Source organism: Argentina silus, assembly GCF_951799395.1.
Source record: "Argentina silus genome assembly, chromosome: 9".
NCBI lineage: Eukaryota > Metazoa > Chordata > Actinopteri > Argentiniformes > Argentinidae > Argentina > Argentina silus.
Genome location: NC_139663.1, coordinates 8,578,016 through 8,593,682, shown reverse-complemented (window position 1 = coordinate 8,593,682; position 15,667 = coordinate 8,578,016). Strand labels below are relative to the sequence as shown.

Here is a 15,667-nt window from a genome sequence, read left to right as displayed (position 1 = left end):
GCGACGGAGGGCGGTGACATGGGAGAACATACAGACACACACACACACACACACACACACACACACACACACACACACACACACACACACACAAAAGTGAGATCAAGCACCCTGTAGTCCTCTTACTCTAAATTATAAGTAATCCTGGGCACATACACACACACACACACATGCACACGCACACGCACACGCACACGCACACACACACGCACACACACACACACACACACACACACACACACACACACACACACACACACAAAATCCACACACACCATTCACAACACATCTGAAAGAGCTTATCTCTCATCCACACAGCCACAAACATACATTCAGGATGGCGTTAGAGGTCACGCTGAATGTGACATGATTACAATCTGCTTCCAGAGCGACCCATCCCTCCTAATTACAACACAAAGAGAGGCCCAGCGGACGTAACACCATGGAGACCTAAACTCACCTGGTTTGACATTGCTCTCAAACCACTATGGTTACTGCAAAGGTCAGAGGTCAAGTTCTGCATCAGCATCATGCTAAAACAGCCTACTGTGAAGTCTCTTCCAACATCTATTGGCCTAGATGAAAATAATAAAACAACTGATGGAAAATAAGGCATATAAGAAGAAAGACAATGAAACAAGCATGTTCAGAAAAAAAATATGCTGACCTGTCTGTGTGGTAATGTTTGTATAATCCCCATGGATATTGGAATAATTATTCCAAACTTTGACTTTAAAGTAGCGTTGATTACACCAAAACATAATTCAATTAATTTACACTGATTTCATCATGGGGCTAAAAAAAATAATAATAATAAAAAAAACCTCCATTGAAAGTGTTCTGATAGGGTGGCAGTTTAGGACATACTCATGTAATACATTATCTGACCACTAGATGTCACCTGACGCTCACACTTACAGCACACCGCCTATGACTTTGGGCCAGGCCTAACCTCTGTCTGTCTATTCATCATTTGACTTGATCTTCCCTGTCTAAAATGTTCTTCTTTACTGCCTCAACAAAATTAATAAAAACTGAAGACAATTAATGAGTGTAGGTGCAAATTGCTACTGGATCAATAAAATGTGTTCCAGCACAAGCCTCGAAATGCGCAATTACCTTTAACGTGTGAATATGTTCAACATTTGTCATTCCTCAACAGAAAGAGAGAGAAAGAAAGAGAGATAGAGAGAGAGAGAGAGAGAGAGAGAGAGAGAGAGAGAGGTTTGATAGCTTGTGTGCCTTATTAGCCTGGGAGAGAACCCACTCTAATTTGATCTCTCTCTGTCTCTGTCTCTGTCTCTGTCTCTGTCTCTGTCTCTGTCTCTGTCTCTGTCTCTGTCTCTGTCTATCTCACTCACACACACACTCTCTCTCTCTCTTTCACACACACACACACACACACACACACACACACACACACACACACACACACACACACATACATACATACACACATACACATTTTCACTCTCACAGGTGAAGACCTGCCATCTCGTTGTTTCTCACAGAGAATGTTTTGATCAGATTGTACCTGGGCCTGCCCCCATCAGGGAGCGTGTGTGTGTTCCATAAGGGTGCCGTTGTAAGAGGCAGAGGACGCGTGCTGAGGGTACAAACACACATACAGTACACATAAACACACAGTCATACACACACAAACACACACACACACACACACACACACAGTCATACACACACAAACATCATACAACCGGAGATGTGCCGCGAATCACACCCAAATGTTCCCAAGAAATAGTTTCGCTGATCTGTCGTCATGGCTCAGTGCTAGCTGTCATGAAGATGGATTAAGGGAAAAACATGCAGTTTGTTGTGATGAGCAGTTTCTTGATTTGTGTGTGTACAGTACTGTACAGTATATGTCAAAACACAAAACACTGAAGTTACAGTGACCAAGATACCTGAATTGTGGCAAGTCTTTGTGTAAGATGGCTGACACAGTGTGTTTTAGAGCCTCGGTTGTACCTCCATACAAATGACTAATGCATTTCAAACACCTGAGCCTACTTTTCCACAGTGTCCAACTGAGCAGGAATTCGATAATTTAAGGTTGAAGGTACACCACTGCATTATATAATAATGTGATGGTTTATTGTTTATTGTGGGCAGGCCTTGCTCAGGCTAGAACCTACTGTAGCCACTAGGACCCAACACACAGATTACCTCCTGTTCATTCACCTGTCCTTTCACCTGTTTGACCTCCACTGGTCAGACCCAAGTCCCAGCTGAGATTACGCCCAGCAGGGGTCACCCCGACTGGGATCCCACCTGCAGCCCTCCTCCTGCCACGCTGTTGGCTCAACTGGTGCCTCCTGGACAGCTGCTACAACAAGCTGAGCCCTCTTGAAAACTCACGGCTTAGAGTAGACAGACCAACAAAAACAAGCACGCAAATATATGCCGGTTAACAGAAGGTTCTGACAGCTGTCCCCACGACTGCATTGAGTAACAGTTCACATACTGTAGCATGTAATGTATGCAACAGAGATTTCCGATGTGAACATCCAACAATTTCCCCAGTGTGTTTTGTGAGTTGCAAAGTGTTTTGCGAGTTCCTCTTATGTGCAATAACTTCCCCCAGGTAAATTGTTCCCCCATGGCCTGGAGAGGAACTAGCCTAATCCTTCTGCCTCCACTCAGCTAGAGCAACAGAAATAGTGGCCGGTAAGCCTCCTCCAGTGAGCTATCATCACATTCCACTTTCCTATGTTGAACTGCCATGACAGCCCAGTGAAGACCATGTGACTGAGGAGCGTTTAAACCCTGTCTGGGTGTCCCTGGGCCTCCACCAACACAGTGGTAATGAGAAGACAATAAAGGGCATCATCTCTCACATACACATACACACACGCACATATTCACACATATTCCCAACAAGCACTGACACACACACACACACACACACACCTACACACACACACACACACAACCAGATGAGGGGACGTCAGAGACACGCACCGACAGCTCCACAAAGACGGCAGCACCTGCACTGAGTTTAAATACCGACAGCTGTGGCCCACTGGAGCTGGAGCGCTTTTGTTCACAGTGTTTGCTGCTAACACACACACACGCACACACACACACACGCACATGCACACACACGCACGCACACGCATGCACACACGTGCGCACACACGCACACACACACACACACACAGCCCCCGCCAGGTCCTGTTTCCCCCACACGCCAGACGAGCCACACATGTTTAGTCTGTCTACCAGTTTGTTTGCCCACTGTCTTCTCTTTTTGTTGTCCTGTCTTTGCTTTTGTTTGATGTTGACTGCCGACTGTAGCACTGGACAATCACAGCTGGACCGGGAGTGGAAATGAGAAGGCATCTTATTAGCTGACTATTATTTGAAAATGGACAGGTTTGAATGATGGGAGTGTTACTTAGCATAATACAATGTATGCATCTGATAGTGTGGAATGTGTGTGTTTGTGTCAGAGTAGAGTTTGTCAAGAAAGGACACTGTACCTGTAGAGTTAGACTTTTCATATTGCATATTGAGTTGGGAACATCGGTATGGGGTCCTTTGGATACCCCGAACATCGTTACCAAGAAAAAGACACACACACACACACACACACACTGAGAGAGTTGGCCAGACACTTCTACAGGCTTTTCCCCCTCCCCCCGGTGCTGAATCCTATTCCTTGGAGCTGAGCTCCAGAAAAGTACCTCTGGCAGTACGGTCTGTCCTCTCAGGGGCTTCATGGCCCCCACTCACAGGCTCACAGCACACGGGTGGGGGTGTGGGTGGAGAGATGGAAGGCAGCGGATGAGGGGGGAAGGGAGGAGGGGGGATGGGGGCTTTTCTCTAAGCAGGGCTAACAGCCAATGCAAAATATGATTTGGGTTTTTTGGCTGTGAAATTACTGTACGTTAATCTAAGCAGGGCTGTGTAGCACAGTTGTTTGGAGTTGAAAGCCACTAAGCCAGTGTAGATGTCTGACACTGCAGTCTGCAGTCAGGGAAGAGGAGAGCGACCTCACAGTGAACTGAGACTACTCTGATTCCTCTGGTCAACCAAAGAAAAATGAAGTCATCATGGTTGATTGGTGGGGACGCAAAGAGTTGGACGTTTCTCCTAGCGTTTATGCAGCACTGGGGAACAGAATTAGCCTAGGGGCAGACCAACAGAGAGGCAGTGGTGTGTGTGTGTGTGTGTGTGTGTGTGTGTGTGTGTGTGTGTGTGTGTGTGTGTGTGTGTGTGTGTGTGTGTGAGTGTGTGTGTGTGTGTGTGTGTGAGTGTGTGTGTGTGAGTGTGTGTGTGTGTGTGTGTGTGTGTGTGTCTGTTGGGAGGGAGGGGGGAGGAGGGAGGGGTGTGGTAATACAATACTACCCCACGCATAGCAGGGTTCACCCTCCGCACCCAGGACACTGTTGCTTTTGGAGGTCACAGCTCCTAGCAACAGCCTGGATCCAGTACCAGGCGCACACACACACACACACACACACACACACACACACACACACACACACATACACATATGCATTGACTCAGACACGTACAGTAGAAGCTTTTACACATAAGAATGTCTTCTTTATATACAGTACATGGATCAAAAGATGCTGAGATGCTTTTCAGTCTTTCTACCCCCCACAAGCACAAACATACAACATTCAGACAAAGTGAGATTAACACACTCACTGGCAGAGAGTTGGATCAAAGAACCAGAAGTTTATACAGTTCTTCAGTGAAGGTTTCAAGCCCAGCCTGAGGTACAGCAGTGGGCACTTTTTTCCATATTCAGTAATTATACTGCTTGTACTGCTAAGAGCCCCTCTCAAGGCTGATATCTAAACACAGGAAACTAGAGCAAAACCAACCAGAGACACACAGACCTCAGCTCATTCGCAAATAGCAAAGGGTTTCCACTGATTCTGCAGATCTTTTTGACATGCCCATCTTTCAACAATTCTCTGTGGTGACTGCCTATCAACACATTCCCCCACAGTGTACATACACAGACACAAACAGACAGACACACAGATGCACTAACTGTACACACACACACACACACACACACACACACACACACACACACACACACACACACAGGTTCAGAGTTTGGCAATGTATCACCAATTCTGTATTCTGAGTATTTTCACACAGTCAGAGAGCTAAAAATAGTTCAAGGAGCCTGGCCCTCTGCCCAGCCCCCCATTACTGTCGATAAGTTATCCTCTCTCCCAAACACTGAGCCTTTAACCCTCCCTTGATTCTCAAGAGTCTGCAGTTTTACCTTCACTTCATGCAAAATGTCTGATTGCTCAGTATAGAAATCTTCAACTTTGCAGTGAGAAGCAACTAATATAACAAAGCAAAACACACCGTATCTTACTTCAGCTTAACCCTCCCTGCACGGAAGCGTGCCAATGCATGCTCACCAACTCCAACAACATTTAAATGCCATATTTGCTTTAGAGCTCGGCCCGAGGACCAAATAAAAGGAGAGTTACTGTATTGACAAGCACTATGTGCATTCCAGGAAGCCTTATCTCTCCTAGCTTTCCTCTTTAATGTGCAAATACCAGGCAATATGAGGGCGTCTGGCCTGTGTCTCTCCTCGCTGTTTGTTTGGCCTTTCAGCTGTTTTGTCTTGCACCTCTCCCAGCCCCTCATCAGTCCTGTCCCGTTATCCCTCCTTCTCAATCTCAGATCTCCCTGTTTTTGGCTTTCTCATCTCACGACTGTGAAGTCCTTCCTGCCTCTTGTTTGGTTTTAGATCTCAGAGTCTGATAGCAGAGTTTAAGCTTTTGTTTCTCTTCTTGTTTTCATTTTTCATCCAGTTGAAAATGAGTGCCTATCGATAGTTCATCTCCCTGGGAATAATGGTTGTTAAACTGTGCAGAATAGTGTTGTGTAATTGTACAAAGAGGATATGCTTGGTTTGTGTCATGATCTTAGCCTTTTCAAACCTTACATTTCATCTGAAAAAAAGATGTAAGTATAGTTCTATGTCATAACACCTCAGCATAAAATAAGCCTACCTCGAAACACTGCAAAACATAGCTCAAAACATACTGTAGCACAGGTAAAAGCATGAAAAGGCTACAGAGGGTGAGGTCAGATAGATTATGTGCCTTAACAATCATTTGTAATGTCTAAACTGTCTCTTGTTTTTAGTGTCCAGAGAGTGAGGTAGCAGCATGGTTGGCCAGAGAGTGTATGCTCAGCAGAGGCTCATTCCCCATGCAGTCTCCACCCATCCTGACTGTCTTTCTCAACAAAACATTACTAGTGTATAACAAGCAATTAGAGGAGTGTACAGTACTTGTGAGGCAGGCACTCTCTCTGAGTGTAACAGGATGGAGAACGAAGGGTTATTAATACTGTAACAGAGCCAGGGAGAGGGAGGGGGCTGGGGGGTTAACTGGGGCGAGGGGGTCAGAAGTTTAAACTGAGAATGTTTTGCCCTGTCTGCCCTGCCCATGACACCAGCCTCCATGCCACAGGATCTCAGGGAACAGATGTGCCCACAGCCAGGGTTAAAAACACCATCATCCAGCGCCACTGATATTGGTAAACACTAAGGCAAGGCAGGGCAGGGCAGGGGAGGGCAGGGCAGGGCAGGGCAGGGCAGGGCAGGGCAGGGCAAGGCAGGGCAGGGCAGGGCAGGGCAGGGCAGGGCAGGGAGACCTTCAATACAGGATCTGGATCTGTATATCTGTGTCTATGACTTGTGCTCTCCTGGCTCTGAAAGTTGTCAGTTCATTAAGACAATGTTAATATCCAAGAATCTTAGAAATGAACTTTGTGATGTGAGTCAGTCCAGCAAGACAAGGAGAACACACATCCTCACATCCTTATCATTCATTTCATAAATGATCTATGATCAGCGTTTCGTTACACAGCCTCTCTGTCACATACTATCCACTTATGCAGCTGGATATTTCTCAGAAGGAACTTGAGGTCAAGTGTTTTAGTCAAAGGGCTCCACAGCAGCCCTATCCCATTACATGGACCAATAGCTGTCAAACAGCGGCCCTGTTATCAAACCCATACCTTGAACCTCCACCATACAATGGAGTCAGTAGGGTGGGGTGGGGTGGTGGGGTGGTGGGGTGGTGGGTTGGCGGGGTGGGGACAGTTCAATTCTGGGCTCAGTGGGGAGGAAATCTTGTCAGAGACTGGACTGAAAAGGTCAAAAGGGGAAGAAGCTATCCTAAATCCTTATTTCAGAGGAATGAGATGAACTCTGACCTTTGGCTGGTGACTGGGAGAGGATGCAGCTCTTCAAAGACAAATCGACAGTGTGTCTACCAGTTATAAGACATAGACACTTACTTCCACAATTAGAACATATACTGTACATCCATTTATACACTGTAAACAATCATATTTTACTGTTCAAGCAACTAAAGCTAAAGCTCATGACAGGAAGGAAAGTAGTACAAACAGACGTATTTCAACCATAGTAATGCATCTAGCTACAGATCTTGGCCATATACATGATGAATGTACATGTATGTTAATAATCAATCTGGTTCACCCAACTTCTGCTCTGCTCTGGTGCTGGCTGTAACAGGAGCCAACTGAGGTGGATGTCAGCACAGAGACACTGTGAACACAGGGCCTGCTCTGTGTCCCATCAGCTTGACAGGTGCGACTTGGGTCTATTCTATGTCTCCCTTGGAAACCCTGAACGCCAATGTCAACAAATTGACCAGAGAGAGAGAGAGAGAGAGAGAGAGAGAGGGAGAGAGAGAGAGAGAGAGGGAGGGAGAGGGGTGGCAGGCAGGAAGTGGGTGGAATCAACTCTAAAGAAAGGATTGGGGACAAACGTGTATTAATACCCCACAAGTGAGTGAGAGAAAAGAGTGAAAGGAAACAAGAGCGAGAGAGAATATCTCAGTCTTGATGTGAGGTCTCCAGAGGCTTAGACGCCCCCGCTCTCCCTATGTGGAGCAGTCACTGTAATCATTGGAGCAACGACTCCTACAGTCACGCTCTCTCTCCAGGAATGGCAAAGCTGAGAGAACACCCCACCGTACAGACATATTGACCAGCCAGCACCCCCTATCATCACTGAGGCCCCTTTTCTGATCTCCCCCTCCAGAGACACATGGCTCCCCACTCTTCAGTCCCCAGGCTAGCCTGGCCTGTGTTTGCACTGGGAGGCCCACCAGATTCACTTCCATCCCCCTTCTGATCCCGAGGTTCAGCCCCAGCCCCAGCCCCAGCCCCAGCCTCAGCCTCAGCCTCAGCCTCAGCCTCAGCCAAAGCCCCAGCCTGACACACTGTATCAGGTTAGCCTGCGTGAGTGAGTGACTGAGTGTGTGTGTGTGTGTGTGTGTGTGTGTGTGTGTGTGTGTGTGTGTGTGTGTGTGTGTGTGTTAATGGAGAATCATATGTCAACTCCTGGAAAATGAGGGGGGGGAGAAGAAGGGGGAGAGGAAGGCAGAAGGGGAGAGGGGAGGGAGAGGAGGAACAGGGAAAGACAGAGAGGCCGGGACAGTACAATAGTTTAGAAAGGGGTTGACAGAGAATGGTATGGGTAAAATGTAAAAAAGGAATATTTATTATTTTGGATGCTCCTTCATTCCCTGAACAATAAAAAAAAAACTAGACATTGACATTGTTTGGCTTTGAATTGTATTGATGTATGAGGGTAATAATTATAACCATTTGCTTTCTCTCTTCAAACATCAGCTCACAGAAACCATATTTGGAGGGAGGGCCTTTTTCTTTTTCAGTTTTAGCACGCTGGCGAGGGCTGAGACAGTGAGCGCTAAAAATAAACCATATGTTCCTGCAGGTCTGTGGGAGCGGGGGGCCTCCGGCGTATTGTTTTGGGAGATGGGGGAGGATGGGGAGGATCTGGCCCAGAGAGAGACACTAAGAGTGGATCCAGAAAGAGGAAAGGTGGGGGGAGGGCTGTACGCTCAAGACAAGGAGGGGAATTACAGTCATGGAGCTGAGGAAAGAAAACCCCACTCCTAATGTCTGAATGCACAGCTCTACATACTGTAGACATCCTCATACTCATGATCAACAGACAAACAAAAACTTCACACACTTCTTATACTACTATATTCTCTCACTCTGTCTGACTCAGGGTATGGTTATTCTAATACAGTGAGCAGCTCCTCCCCCCTCATTGTCCTGAGGTTTGAGGCTGGCCAAATGGTGAAGCGAGAGCTTATGGTCCATGTCACTGAGCACAGACCAGCAGAACAGGGACATTCATGCGATTTTTTATTGAGCTGCAACCAGTTGATACAGTGCAATCAGAGGGGACTCGGTGTGTGTGTGTGTGTGTGTGTGTGTGTGTGTGTGTGTGTGTGTGTGTGCAGGCATCTCTGTGTGTATATGTGGAATTGAACTGAGACCATACACATCCAGCTGTAGAAAGTGAACCCCAGACCAGCACCAACTCGTGGGGAATAAACCAAAAGCAAACACATACTGTACAGTAAGGAATGAGTTAATATTGGCTAACTGATGTGAATGCGTGGGGGGTGGGGGGTTTGCACAGGGCAGAGAAGGGGAAATGAAGGGATATTAAGGAAGAAATGAAATTGAGCGCCGAGGGGTCGAGAGAGATATCACGTGTTTGGACTTAGCACCAGTCCCTCTGCCTCTTGCCACTGCACCTTTACAGAATGTTCAGCAAAGTGGAAGAGGGAAAGGTGGGGGAGGAGTGTGTGCAAGAGGGGGAAAGGGATATAAGAGTGTGTGGTGTGGTGTGTGTGTGTGTGTGTGTGTGTGTGTGTGTGTGTGTGTGTGTGTGTGTGTGTGTGTGTGTGTGTGTGAGAGAGAAGGAAAGAGAGAGAGAGAGAAGAGAGACAGAGAGAGCCCAAGCAGGAGAAAAAAGTATACTTAAGTGTATTGAAATAGATTACAAGTATAAATAATATTTCAAATACTGTATATTCATGTTTTTCTAGACATACTTGCAATAGACTAAAGTTGTACTGACTTTGTACTTGTGTTTACTTACTCAAAGTATAATTTAAATGTGTGCTTTAGTATACTTGCAAAAATTATACTAGAACTGAATGTACTTTAAATTGTACTTTACTATACTTACAAACATGACTTTATTGTCATGTAATGTAATCTGTACTTTAGTAAATTTACAAATAGTACACTTGCCATGTCCTTAAATGTGTACTTTAGTGTACTTACAAAAAGTATCATCATACATGGTGCTAAAGCACCCAATGATAGTTCTCATATAATAACTTGAGTTGAGTATACACTCTGGAAATAAGTAGGATTACATATATTTACCAGGTTCAGAATTTGCCAAAACAGTGGCATAGGCTTATTTCTGTAACCGGTATTTGGGAAGAGCTCTCTCTATTAGTGATGACCTTCTCCCAAAGTTGGAGTCATATTGACGGAAGTTTCCTGGAATAAAGGGAGAGAGTCCATCTGCTTCCGATTGAGGCAGTAATGCGTTGCAGAGGGCAAGGGTGTGCATATTCCCCGACATTCGCAAGCACACACACACATACACACGCACGCACGCACGCACGCACACGCACACACACACACACACACACACACACACACACACACACACACACACACACACACACACACAAATATATATAACATACACAATACATGCACATGCACTAACCACGTATTATCAGGCAACAACACAGTTATTTGATACAAACATACACATCATAGCCTTTATGTGGGCATGTTAGGGTGTTTCAGGCATTTCCTATTGCGATTCCACTCTACTCTTCTTGACGATTTTAATAGCTCTCAAGAATGAAAAAAAAGTGAATGAATGATGGTCATAGACCATCTTTTTCATGTATGCTTTCCATCTTATACATGTATGCATCAGAAAGGCATGTAATACAAGTCTGTCGGTGGAAGGGGCGTGTACGATGGGCTTGTCTTTCTGGGCGTGTATCACTTCAGCCGGTGACATTTCGCATTGGACTTAAGGGGACGGCTCGAGCTCCGCCCATTCAACACTGTCTGAGATCTTGCATGCTTTTGTTCAAACTCAAGTGAAGTCAGTCGCAGTTGCAATAAGCCTTTTAACTTCCACACAGAAAGAGGGAATAAACAGTCGAATACTCGAGTTTCGCTCTTGTTTTTGTTATATATTGACGACCATTTCTTACCATGCGTACGCATGTCTAAGCCAGTGCTGGTATTTCGAGGGAAAGTGGATTTTCTTAGTTGGCTATTTGCGGTGTGCGAGCAAGGTGTCAGGACAACGCAACAACTGGAATTTTGAGGGGATGGTAGCAATGTGCACTGCCTAAATTCGGACAACTTTGACCGAGTTCAGTTTATATTAACTCTTTCTTGCATTGCTTCTATGATTCTCTTGTAGTGTCAGACTGTTCACTGTCATCTGTCCCTCATCTTTTCCCTCTCGGAGGTCTATGGAGAGGGTGTCCAACCTGGATGTTCATATCCTCACGCGACTCTGGATTTACGCACTGTGAAAACGTTTTGTCCAGCACTCCCCCAGAGGCCAGAGTGTGAATGTTGACTTCAGGACCAGGGTAGTTGAAAACAACTAACTTTATCCCATTTGAATGCCTTTGCAAGGATTTTGTTGGTTTTTGTGCTGCAGGCAGGGCTTTAATTTGCTCGGACGGGACTATGGGGAGAAAGAAGAGGAAGAGTCTTTTGAATTGCGCAATAAGGACGACTTGACATGCAACGGACGGGTAAGCAAAGTGAACTCGCCATCTGCATGCACATGCATAACGTCTTATATATCATGTTGCCATTACTTCCTCCGTTGTTTTAGAAAGTTTTGTTTTGCAGTCTGACTTGTCACACATTTGTGAACAGATGTTCAGTTACTGGCTATCGATTAAACTGTAGGAAAAGTGGGTTACTGTAGTTAGTGCAGGACCAGTCTGACGACGCCGATGGTAGCATTACTTTGAATTGAATTGAGCCTTGTATTTTGATGTATGTAATATGCAAACATGGTCAGAGAGGAATGATCAGCCTATTTGCTCTGCAGTAAAGGTTGTGTCAGGTTACCCTTATTATGAAGTGCAAACTATTATCTTGCTGACATACATTCACTGATTTATTTCCCAGTCTTGAGATATGTCAGGTTATCCACGTGATCTATTCCATAACATTACAATACAAGTCCACTGTCATGGATACAGAACACACTGAATGTGTTTGAGCTCAGGTTTGTGTTTACATTTGGAGGGCCTGGTCTTTGAAACCTGGGTAATGTTGAGCAATCCCACAGTGTGATGCAAGCCATAAAGCACAGTTGAATTGAATCGATCCTGTGTGTTTGGCCACTGTCCACTCGATCTCAAACAAGACTGTGGCCTTGTCCTCTCTGTAATGTTAGTCATCTGATCGGGCACAGAGAGAGTTCAGCATTGTCCACAAACTTGTGAGGGGTCATTGTTGCCCTGCATTGAGGGAACCTCGTCTCATAAATGTAGGACCCAATGTGCTTATTGTCCCTATCGCATCAACATATTTAATTTGACAGCAGCTCAGCTAGTTCTCTGGTTATAATTCAATGTTTCTAGATGTTCCCTTTTTCAATGATCTTTTCTGAATTGCTGAGCAATTAACATCAGCATTCATCCCATGCTTCATCCACCAATAACCTCCTCCAGCCTAACCTCATTAAGAACGTGGTTTGAACATGTCTCCCTCCACCACACTAACTGAAACGCCCAGCATAAAACTCTACTCATAATTAGGCCTACCTCCAATTATGAAAATGATCACTTCAAGTATCCATTCCTTTATGCTCTTTCTCTCTGCCAGTTGGTACATTAGCGTAATATTTCAGTACTGCGCAGAGTTTTCATTGGATTGGAGGTAGGCAAATCTTCTGGCTTCACTATCTTAGCAGAAGTCATACCGTACTAATGGACTGAAGATAAGAGGAACATCTGGTGCTCAGGGGGTACCCAGAGAGGTGTCAGTGTAGAGTTGTTCCTCTTGGCAAACATCCCTGTCTTGATCATCATAGACCATCTGTCTTGCAGTTGTAGCTAAAAACAACCCAAACAGTTCTCCATTATCTCAATCAATGCAGGTTTATGGTAGCTTGTCCTACTGGCTGAAGCCTGGTGGGCTGTAGGTAGTCAGGCACACACCTCCCTCTGTACACCCTTCTCCAAAAGATGCAACTTATCTAGCCCCTCAAACATACAGCCACCCACCAGAGGCTGTGTTGGACCTTAACCTGATGGATTTTTGCCTCACTTTTTCTTTCTCTTTACTTATCATTCTCTCTCTCCCTCAGCTGCCCATAATGTTTATTTTTTTGACAGTGTTGCCTGAGTGACTTCTCTTGTTCTATTGTTATTCAATGTAATCTACTCCCCCCCCCCCCCCATATTAAAATGAACTGATATGGGTGATGGCATGACTATTGCATGGTCATACCTTCCTTTATCGGTAACATCCCACTTTATGGCTCTGTATCTGCAGCCGGACATGGTTGTTCCTGAGGATATTGATTATTGATTTCCTGCCTGCTGTAAATCCTGTATCTCCTGACTCATGTCACGATGAGTGCTAGATAGAGGCTACACAGCCAATATTTCATGCTGAGCCAACGATTAGCCTCGACCTTAGATGACCCAGACTAGGCTGACACCATAGGGATGCGCCCCGACGCTTTCTCTGGAACCTGTAAGGACTTTGGACTACAGTGCTTGGGTTTCCATGGTGTTAATGGTGGTTTGAAGGGTGGGGGTCTATGATGAGTCCTGGGGAAAGCCCCAAAGGGAACTTCCACTGTTTATCCAGAGTCCTCCATTACGTCCAGCATTTGACAAGCCACACTTTCAGACAGGAGGTCAGACCTCCCCGTGTGTGTGTGTTTTGGAACGTCTTCTCTGAAATGCCCATTAAATGTGCCGTGCTCCTGCCAGGGATGACCACAGTAACGCACATGCCTGGTGGTGTCTCCCACTCTAGACACATCCAAAATCCTAACCACGATCTCCAATGTCGTTTTCCTCAATGCCGCCAAAAATGGCTGTGATGCGTAACAACCATATTACCAAAGCCATGGGTGACACGTTATGCCCAGCCTGAGCTCCTGCTGAGGTCAGAGTCATGAGTCAGTTCTGACGCTTGTGCAGGCTTGGCTCGAAGAGAGCTAGGCCAGTTCAGAACCTTTCCCTGCATGTTTACAATCCAGATTCAAAGAAACTGCTCTCTAACAGCTGCCCAAACAGTCAGGCCGAGCTGAATGCCTCCAGTGTTGGGACAGGGCACTAATTTTAGGAGAGGACATCCGTCATTCTCCCTCCTTTCCATGTTTCCACTGAAACTTTACATTCTGCTACGATGTGAAGTTTGCCACCAGGCACCAGGCATTTGCCACCAGGCAAAGTGCCCACAGCAACTGCCAGTGCGGAGTGCCGCAATGCGTCCTGTTACCGGGAACAAACGGGCACAGTCCTGGCATGCCGAATGTGGGTCCCGTTAACCGGTGCTTCTGGCCACCCTTTATAAATAAAAAAAATAAAAAAGAGCCTTCAGAGGTGTTACGGTATGTTGGTTTATATTTGGTTTCCGTTCGGTCCTGGCCTCACCACCTCCAGGCCACACATCTGGTCCTCAGGCTGGTGTTGGCAGAGCCCAAGCATTTCCTCCTGGTTACTCAGCCTCCCAGGAGACCTGCAGGGGGAGGGGGAAGGGAGGGAGGGAGGGATAGGGGGGCATGGGGTGAGCGGAAGTGAGCCACGGAACGAATACATCACAGCATCTCTCTCCTTCCCGCCCCGCTCCACTCTGGATGATTCATCCCCTGCCCTTCCAGTGGGACTGTCTCTGCCAGAACTCTGATTTGCACACCGTTCCTGCTCCTTAATCTCCTCGTTCTCTTCTTTTGTCATTCTCAGGAATATGACTTGAAAGAGGGATCCTGCAGACGAAATGAAGCAGTCTAGTGATAATAAACATGAAAACCAAACCGGTTGTGTGACCGTAGTCTCCCTCAGACATAGCATGCGTTCCGTTGGTGTGCTAGAGATCAGAACTTGGCCAGACAGTTTAGGGATGACAGAGACAGGGCCAGAGCCAGGAGCTGGGGAGAGACATGGGCTCCATTCACAAATTGCTTTACGACACTATTCAGTCATTCCTGTTGGGCTTGTCTGACATTTACAGTACCTCTCCCCTGGTTAAACATTAACTAACTCTCATTATCCACACCTTCTTTCATTATTCTTTCATTTGGCCTCCGCCTGTCTGCCTTAACCCTTCAAGCAGATCCTAGACTGTAAATTAGTAGTTTGGTTTTCTTTCTAACTTTCAGAAATGCAATGTGTGTTTGCAGAACCAGTCCTAGGCTATACTTAGCAGGCCCAGTAGTAAAATGTGGTCTGTGAACTCTGTGAGGGGCCCAGAGCTGACCTGGATAGAGTTTCAGGTAGGCCAAAACCCTGGGCTGGGCTGGGGCAGCCACAGGGCTTCGCTCAAGGCTGTGGCTCCTAGAGACAACAACACAGGCCACAGAAACACACAGTGCCCCAGAGACTCAGTCCAACTCGAACACAGACAAGGTCTGATGAGGTTTTCCAAGGTCAAGTTAGTAATCCTGAGGGCCCATGCACTGTAAAAGGAAACCTCCTCTCCACCTCCTGCTTCACTGGGGCATCCTGGAATGAAAAGTTCCACCGTGAAATTTGATTTAGCTTGT

General features: G+C 46.1%; 1 protein-coding gene across 1 annotated transcript in view; it reads left to right on the top strand.

Moving 5' to 3' along the window:
* The first annotated feature begins 11,071 nt into the window (after positions 1-11,071).
* plekhh3 (pleckstrin homology, MyTH4 and FERM domain containing H3) overlaps positions 11,072-15,667 on the top strand; it is a 29,163-nt gene continuing 24,567 nt past the window's right edge. Inside the window, exon 1 of the mRNA XM_083676478.1 lies at positions 11,072-11,684. Within this exon, the coding sequence (XP_083532604.1) occupies positions 11,550-11,684 (135 nt within the window). The 5' untranslated portion in view covers positions 11,072-11,549. The remainder of the gene's footprint in view (positions 11,685-15,667) is intronic.